The sequence below is a fragment of the Diplotaxodon limnothrissa genome, linkage group LG7 (assembly GCF_057381915.1).
Source record: "Diplotaxodon limnothrissa isolate DT_005_m linkage group LG7, D_limnothrissa_male_GT1.1, whole genome shotgun sequence".
Lineage (NCBI taxonomy): Eukaryota > Metazoa > Chordata > Actinopteri > Cichliformes > Cichlidae > Diplotaxodon > Diplotaxodon limnothrissa.
In genome coordinates this window covers 45,013,449-45,022,569 of record NC_140602.1, presented here as the reverse complement: position 1 = coordinate 45,022,569, position 9,121 = coordinate 45,013,449, and the positions used below count along the sequence as shown (strand labels likewise).

At 39.9% G+C, this 9,121-nt stretch overlaps 1 protein-coding gene across 1 annotated transcript in view; it reads right to left on the bottom strand.

Moving 5' to 3' along the window:
* sppl3 (signal peptide peptidase 3) overlaps window positions 1-9,121 on the bottom strand; it is a 36,807-nt gene continuing 27,686 nt past the window's right edge. The window contains exons 3-11 of the mRNA XM_085359744.1: window positions 8,589-8,680; window positions 8,285-8,404; window positions 7,982-8,060; window positions 6,900-7,012; window positions 6,271-6,377; window positions 3,093-3,256; window positions 1,355-1,545; window positions 1,087-1,196; window positions 1-96 (exon numbers count right to left, since the gene is read on the bottom strand). Coding sequence (XP_085215870.1) covers window positions 25-96; window positions 1,087-1,196; window positions 1,355-1,545; window positions 3,093-3,256; window positions 6,271-6,377; window positions 6,900-7,012; window positions 7,982-8,060; window positions 8,285-8,404; window positions 8,589-8,680 — 1,048 coding nt within the window. The 3' untranslated portion in view covers window positions 1-24. The remainder of the gene's footprint in view (window positions 97-1,086; window positions 1,197-1,354; window positions 1,546-3,092; window positions 3,257-6,270; window positions 6,378-6,899; window positions 7,013-7,981; window positions 8,061-8,284; window positions 8,405-8,588; window positions 8,681-9,121) is intronic.

Genomic DNA, 9,121 nt, shown 5'->3' with positions numbered 1-9,121 from the left:
GCTGGTCGCTTGTCCCAAGTTGTATCATACCTCTAGGAAGCGAGAGCTGCTAGACTTAGTGTGGAAAGGCTCAGACCACATGCGCCGCAAATCCCCCTGTGGGCCACAAACACCAAGACAAACACAAGTTACGAGTCTTTAAGCGAATCACTCAAATGTCAGTAGATTGCAGACAGCAGTCAACCGAATTCTGTTTTCTTACCCCTCCCAATTCAACTGCGTAAGCTACGGTGGCCCCTGTAGGACAAACAACTCTCGCTGCTGTTCATCCCTCTGTTTACCTCAGGTGTTAATATGCCAGGTGTCCACCTCTATGTAGGAGGAGGCTGTAAAACTTTGTGAAAGTAGTCTGATACGAGGCAACGACTCAGTGAAGCTCACTTCTGTCTCATGAAAGTGATACTGAGGTGAGTTATCGAGCGTATCCTGAACCTTTCTGTCAGTAAGCGCTGCCGTTTTTGCAGGGTTAGGTCAACATACCTAAAAGACTATCGGCAGGATGGCGATGTCCATCTCAAACACTGTATTATTCAAGATGGCAGGCCAACATGGTGGCTTCCACAAAGTGGCGCCTGCTTCTATGCTGTTGTTGTTTTTTTTTTTTTTTTAAATGGACTAATTTTAAGTTTAAGAGTATGCATTAGTTTGTTGGAAGACACACACACACACACACACACGCACACACACATGAGTATGACGAGTTTTTTCTGTTAAATAAACCCTGACTGAACCTTTAAATACACAAGTATGAGTTTCTTGTTGAAGTCAGATGAATGTGCGTTGAAAAAGCATGCTGACATTTTATCACTGTCTTCTGATTTTCCTTAGTTTAAAGTCCCAGTAACCAGTTTATTAAACAACATGGGCAAGCCTTTAGCACTTTCGAAGAAAATGTTACCATTTATAGAAATTGAGTGCAGTTTATAGTTTCACTTAACAATTAGATTCACACTTCTCTAAAAGCAGCACAAAGCAAAGAGCTTATTTTTTTCCCCCCACACGTAGTCTTTCTTTCTTTCTTTTGTTATTTCTAAATCAGAACTGCAACAGCTAGATTTTTGCCACAGTCCATGGCTGTTATTATACCTTCAGGTAGGCCATGGTGAGCAGAGGCAGCAGGGTGAAGGGCACCAGGTAGAGCAGAGCGGGCTGTGCAGCACGATGGATCCTGGAGGCCACGGTGGCAGTCAGCAGTCCTGAGGAAACATCAACAACATGTCAGAAATGTCACAAATACTTAAGACAAAACATTTTGAAAGGTCACAGCTTAAAAAAAACAAAACAAAAATTCACCACTGCCTAACACTGAGACAATATAACCATGACCTTATCCATCCCTTCATTGATTGCTTACCTACAAAGTATCCGATGAGAGTGCAGTGGAAATAGGAGACGCGCTGCATGCGTCCAGACATGTTACCGGGCCCTGGGACTTCCCCGGTCGCTTGCTTCTTGTAGTTATCATAACGCAGGACAAAGCATAACAGCAGCCCTGGCATCACGATGTCTCCTATTCCCAGCATCGAGAAGTGACTTCCTGTGGAACTGCGCAGGAGCAAAGAGCAAAAAAGAAGAAATGATGGCAAATCAATTCCTGTGTCTTTTATTTCCATTTCATCACTACTTGGCTAAAGCCAACACAAGGTCCTGAGCAAATATCAGACTGAAATCGGCCAAAAGTCAGTCACCATGGTAGCCGCACTGTGGTTACTACGATCACTGAAACAGAAAAGGAACTGACAGCTTTAGGTGTCAGCTTCAGCTGTATTATGTTAACTGCAGCTCTGTTAGTGCTACTAACACACTCATTTTTAAAGGGGCCCTAGAACTGCTTATTACCAGCTATTATTTATTATTATTATAATAATAATAATAATAATAATAATAATAATAATAATAATAATAATAATAATCTTTATTTAACTTATAATTCAACCTACACCTGGAAGGCACTTGTGGCTCCTCTACCTTTAAGCCTAGTTTCTTCTGACCTGCTGCGCTGGAGACCATGGACCATATTAAGTATATCTCCTCTCTGACATAATACAAGAGTCAAAAAACTGTCCAAAATGGAGCACTTAATGCAGTCTGAGGCTTGAGCTTCACTTGATTTTACCTCAGTAAAGAAAGTTATGCAGAGTAAGATAGAATATGTGATTGGTTTAGTTTGCTAGCAGGATCATGCAACAAAATTATAGCTGGAGATGATTAACCTCTGGCATTGGTCCAAATCTGGGTTTAGATTCGGTTTCCAAGTTTCCATTTGTAAGGACTGTTTACCATTGCAAGACGGGGCAAAAAATTTCACATCATATCCTGAAAAATATGCAATTCTGAAAATAAATAGATAAATAAATAAATAAATAAAAAATAAAAAGGAAAAGGGAAAACATCAAACTAATATTGATCCAGGGACTCGATTCATGCAATTCAATCCTTTAATGGAGGTATAGAGAATCAGCAAGGTCATGTTTGCAACTCATTCTATGGCAGGAAATAAAACATTAACAGCTGTTTTCTCACTTAATCAATATAACTCCAAAGCAGAGTACGAGGAAAACATAACATATCAAACCTTTCTGAAGCACAAGCACGTGTTTTGTCTGACGGTGTCTAAGTTCATGTTTAGGTTGTCATCCAACACAAAGAATACATACTCATTGTGACAAAGGGACAAAAACAAACAAACAAACAAACCCCACAAACTGGTATACTAATTCACTGACAGTTTCAGCTATTAGGATGTACCCTTTAGCATTAATCTTGAGGCAGATCTTAAGAGGTAGTTAAAATGTTTGTCCTTTGTTTCCTGAAGGTGTTGTAAATTTGTTGGCGACACCAACAGCCGCGAGATAACAATACTTTAGGATTCACCTCGTGGGACCTGAAAGATGTCTTTTCAAGGGTCGGTAACATTTAGCAAACTTAAATGTCAAAAAGCTGAGCGGTGTGATGAAGTGAGCATCAGTGACTGAATAAAGGTCACACATCATGCACACGCAGAGGCTGATCACAAGCAAACGACTCGGTGATCCCAAATGAATGTGTACCAAGCACACACTGCACTGCTTTATGATTGAGAGCAGCATTACCTGGGAAAGACGAGTTTGCCGGGCAAGGAGAGGCGGGGTACGTCACGGCCCATCCCCGGCCCCAAATGGAGCTTCCTGGACAGAACATCTATGGGATTTTCAGCAGGCTGAGTGGCTACTTTGACCATCACATTACTATTGAAGATGTATGCTGAGAAAAACACCTGGAAAGAAAGAGAGCCGGCTGTTAATACTTATCAGGCTTCACCACAACCCAAAGTGACTGTTGCGACTTTTCTCATAAAACTCAAAACACAATGTTTATGGCATGAAAAGCAAGAAAATCCCACTTAAAAGAAGATGGCTGCAGCCAGTTTGATATTAAGTAACACGGAAATTCCACAGCAGGGACGGCTTATAAATTTGTCAATGCCCAAGTTTTGATAAGAGGCACCATCAGTATTTATGCACTTTTAATTCACTCTGACAGAGCAACTCATAACAGCTCTTTAATAAAGACAAAGCTACCGGTCTCAGGAGATTATGTCTGACTACTGTGTGTTTGCATTATGTGCTCTTCAGTCATAGCTGACAGGGCAGACTCTTCAAGAGCGTGTGCTCACTTTGATGTATTTAATGGAAATTCTACTGAATGCCATAAATGAAATGTATATGGCACTCAGCTTTCCTTACCCTTTTACCCATGTGAATTTAAAATTTCTATAAATCTGAAGGAAAGCGGCATGTTTGTTTGCAAAGCTGCTGCTGTACTGCTTTCCGATTCTGGTGCTTATGGCATTTGTCAAATTCAAAGGCAACTGACTTGGCTTTAAATTAGGGTAACACTCAATACTGGTGTAAAAATGTCTGTACTTAGCGCAAAATACAATTGACCATTTTTAAGCACTTTTCAAAATGCTGGTTGTTCTGGGAAAAGCAAACGGCTTCATCAGTGGACAGCAGACATGCACATTTAACCCATTCCTTAGTGCTTTACAAAATAAAATCAACAAAAAATTTTATTTTGTTAAAAAAAAAAAAAAAAAAAAATCATAGGGCTGTCATCAAGTTAATTTTGAATTCTTCCTGAACATGAACTGGGGGCTGGAGCCTATCCCAGCTACTACAGGGCGAGAGGCGGGGTACAGGTCACCAGCTCTTTGCAGGGCTAACACATAGAGACAGACAACCAGTCACACTTACATGGGCAATTTAGATTCACCAGTTTGCCTAAATAGCCTCACCTTTAGACTATGGGAGGAAGCCGGAGTATCTGGAGAGAACCCATGCAAACAGGGGGAGAACATGCAAACTCCACACAGAGAGGCTTCGAACAGGTGGTTGAATTGAACTCATGACCTTCTTGCTGTGAAGCAACAGTGCTAATCACCGTGCCACTGTGCTGCCACAATCTCAGATATTGACCGATATTTTTCTTCCAGGTAGACGAAACAAACAGATTTCATAACATGGATGAAGGTTGTTTTTTCTGTCCCTTCCTTTTCATTTAAAGCCATATACTGACAGATTGAAACATTTTTAATAGTGGTCCTCCAATAAACTGGCCAGGTTCTCTTCTTATATATACACCGAATGTCACCCAAGTATACAACTACGTCCATAAGTATTTCGATCATAAGACACTTGTTTGTAAGTTCTGTCTTTGCATACCAGAGGTGTAGTTTAATAAGTTTTAATTCAAGAGATTTTAATAAGTGCTGCATCGTCTGTTTAGAAATCACTGCCAGTTTCATACACATATATATATTTTTATGTATATATGTCTTGACTCTTTTTCTCATTGCTGAAGCCACAACTGCAGATGTCTTTGATAGACAACTGTCTAATATAAAATATGGATGCAGCTACCGGGTCAGAAAAATGAAGCCAGTGCAGACGTGGGAAGTGTCTTAATCCTGGAATCTATCTGAAGGTGACTAGATAGTGATGGCTATAATTTCAAAAAGACTTCTGGTCCTATAGAGGTCTAAGGGAAAAAACTGCTTTCTGACTTTATGCCTGTATACACCTTCCTTGAGCTGAAGGGCTCAGTCAATCATTTCGGGTAATTTTGAACACGAAAATAAATAATTAAGAAAATTAAGCCTGTTATGTAAATCTTCGTCGTGGCTTGTTTCAACATAGAGGAATTTCTGTGGTATGAATCACAAGTCAATAGAAAATGAGCATGTGGCTTCACAGTCAGACTTGTCCTTGTCACTTTTGTAGGGGGTTTTTTACAATTAAGGAAGCGAGAGAGCAGAAATGCTCAACCTGAGGCTTCACAATCAGGACTTCAGAAATGAATGGGTGGCGTTATGACGGCACACTTTTAAAACAGTCTCTGCCATTATTAAAGTTGTTGTTCTGCTCTGGAGATCTGCTGTGAGCTGGAGGACAACATGAACCCACAGCAGGTAAAGGGCTGCTGTTGTGATGCTGTAGCTCATCTAGGTTGCTGAGCAGAACGAGTGGTCTAAGACAGTGGCGCTGAAGACCATCCACGAGATGAACTTACTGCAGAGACAGCTAAACATCGCTCTATTATTTATAGACACAAAACGTAAACCTTTTGTGCATGTAAACACAGATACACAACTATTTTTTTGTGTCTTAAAATATATTTTTTTCCTCTGTTTTGAGCAGCTCTAAGCAGTACTCAACACACTACCTACAAAATGGAAGAACTGTTTAACTGACCAGACATGGGGCTGTTGAAAGATGTGTAGCATTGTAAAATTAGAGGATATTAAACAAAGAAGAGAGACATACCAAAAGTCTGCCATAAAATGCTAGCAAGACTTAGATGCTTAAATGTCTTAGTGAATTAGTGATCTAGTGTTTCCTGGACTAGCACCCTCTGTAGCAAGATCACCTTCATGATTCATTTAACATGTTAATTCGATCAGTTTTGCTTTCTGCCAAATGAATTTTTAATTTTTCATGATTTATTTAATTTCTGCACAGCAGTCAATGCGATCAAGTTCTCCCCCAAACTCAATACTGTTCAATGTAAAGTGCCTCACTTAATCAGCAATGACAGACACCGGCCTGCAGGTTTGAGGAATAAATACAAAGCCTTTCATAATCGTGAATCATCATGTTTGTTTGTTTTTTGTTTATAAACAGAAATTTTCTCTTTGAATGTGTGCTTCATATATCGCAGTCTGTTTGCTGCGTCTCATGGAAGCTGCTTGTATGTGTTGCAGGTTTAATTTGGGTTGGGAGCATCTCTTACCCAGAAAACATCATAAATGAGCAGTCCTGACAGCAGCAGGCAAGACACCTTCAGACTGGGAAGTCGCACAAACGCTATCATGGCGACGCACAAGCCCATGGCTAAAGCTGAAAGGAGAGGACAACATATAATTTCACATTTTCAAAAGAAATGAATGAAAACATCAACACGATAAAGCTGTTCAAATTATTTTCCTACTTGAAATTGATTTTCTCAGGGCTGCATAACTGAAGATGAATACCAACATATACCTTTATATTGAGCTGGGAGTCTGTCATTACCTTTTTCAAAGTCCAGCGAACTGGAATGCCAGTTCATGGGTTAGTCATGTGGGTAAAATATAGAACCAATGACTAATATTTAGCATGTACTTTTCCACCATTAGGAGAAGTACTTCTTTTAAAACTATGAATCATTACAAGCTGAAGATGTTAAAATGCTTACTTTTAGCATGCTGTGTAGCAGGGCATGTTAAAACAACACCAAATCACACATTGCAGTTACATTTCTGAAACCTGACTACTTTGTGTTTAAATTTCATTGCTGCGGCTCTTATCTGTGGATTCTCATTCTGTTTGTAGTATGAACTGAAGCAACATTCATACAAAAGTTAAGGCAGAGCAACGTACCGTCCATGAGAAGCCAGTGTCCAGTCAGCACCCAGATGAGCACCAGCATAACAGAGAGTGAGAAAGACAGGAGCTCAGCCAGAGTGAAGCGCCCACAGCAACCAAACGAAATCCTGCAATGAGACAAAAAGACACAGAAGTGACCCACTTAAATCTCACAGAGCACTTTGGGGTAAAATGCAGTGCACAAAAACTTTTACAGGTGGATATATTTCTTAACTGAGGATCTGCTGCATATCGACTACTGTACAAAGAACTTATGTTTGAGACAACTGATGTTTGGATGAGTGAGAGTGGAAGGTAAGCCTGTAAACTGCTTTACAGATCAAGTTAACAGTAGTTATTTTGGTAAATAGCATGCAGGTGTCCATCTTTCAGCTGGGGTGTGGCGCTGGCAGAGAAACCATTACATTGTGTGGGTTGTAGGGTGGAGCCTCAGTGGTTCAGGCTTGCTCTGGGGCATTCAGCTGATGCTTTGATGGGAGGGTGATGTCAGGAATTTTTGTCAAATGGCATGTGGAAAGCCGTTGCCATCATGACCATACTTTATTAAGTCTAAAGGGATTCTGGGTAGGTATGGAATTGTTTTGGGTGAGAGAAGCAGACAAAGATTTACTGAAAACTAGATATGGGGATTTGAATGTTTAAACAAAGTCGTTTTTATTTAAAGCAGTTTTTTCCGTGTCAGTTTATTGAGCAGATGAGCTCTCCTGGTGACTCTGTGTGAACTCCCCGGTGGAATAGAAGAGTTGATTATTCTAGATGTCTTAATCTAGAGACTATGCTGAACTTTTAAATGGAAATTATATGGAGCAAGGCAATGCAAGAGAATTTATTGAATTTTTACTACCTCCAAACATTCAAAATAAATTTCCCAGTGGTATTGAGCTTTGCATCTAGTTTCCGTTCTACTCTGTGAAATTAATGCAAAGCATTTCCATCACACCAGGAACAGCTGAGAGGACAAGGACATTTGATAAGCAGTAGTAAAAGACCTTTTTGAATACTTTGTGGAAGAAACGCAAAACACCACAGAGCAATTGAGCAGGAGCCAGAAAGACTATGAAACATGATTTTCTTACTTGTTCTGTGGGGAGCAGGGTCTGGTCAGATACTGGCACATTGGCAACAAAAGGAATGCAAATGCAATTGTTGCAAGAACTGAGGAGAGGAACAAAACACAGCAGTTAAATCCAAAGCCCAGTTCACCTCCGCTGCTTGTTCCAGTGGTTCCTGTCAGTTTAATGGGGCAGCTAATGTCTTCAGTTATAATAATCAATGCAGTAAAGATGTTTCCCCAGTGCGTAATTACACAACACTAACATAAAAGCTTTATAATAACTCCACAGCTTATTTTTTGTGGTATGTTCAAGACTGGTAGTTACCTGCAGTGCAGATGGTGAAGACCACCTGTACAGAGTCGAAGAAGAAAAACATGACTAGCAGAGACACTGAGGCTCCTATGGGCAGAAACAGGGCCTGTGTGGAGTCTATAGTCTGAATGCCTGAAAAGGAATTCAAACATTAATGTAAGATGGATTAAAATGCACAAAACAGAAATGGATATTATATATGACTTTAAAAACAACGGTACGAGCAGAGAATTTAATCATTCATAAGTTATTACCTGAAAATCCAAGAAAACGTTTAGCATGCACAGTTCAACTTTGCCCTGTATGTAATACTTACTGTTGTTTGTATTGTTGTTATTGAATGACCCCGTTGTTGAAGGGTTTCCATCCTTATCCTTGTCCTGGTTCTCACAATCCATGTTTAATGACCTGCACAAGGAAGGGAAAGAAAACCTATGTGTGATTCTGGCTTCCACAATTAGCTCCTCAAAGCATGTACATTAGTATGAGGTGAAGGGAGGTGAAAACGCAATCTCTGCAAATCAGATCTCATTGTGGATGCTCTAGCAGCTCAATTTCAGGGTCTTTTGCATGATAAGCACCTTGCAAAAGACCCTCACATTTAGCATGCAAGCTTTTAATTTTATTTCTTCATTTACTAGGCATAGGTTTTGTTTTTTGTTTTTTAAATATTTGGTTTCTACATAAGCTGTGTATCTATTAAAGCAAAAAAGACAAGAGACCTGTACTGCCAAAAATGCATATTTTAATATTTCTTTGTCACATGTCAAACAGATAATCAATACTGAGTTTCTTCATATTGTGCAGGCCAAGTCTGCATACACAGGTCCAGTCTGATGACTTGCTAAT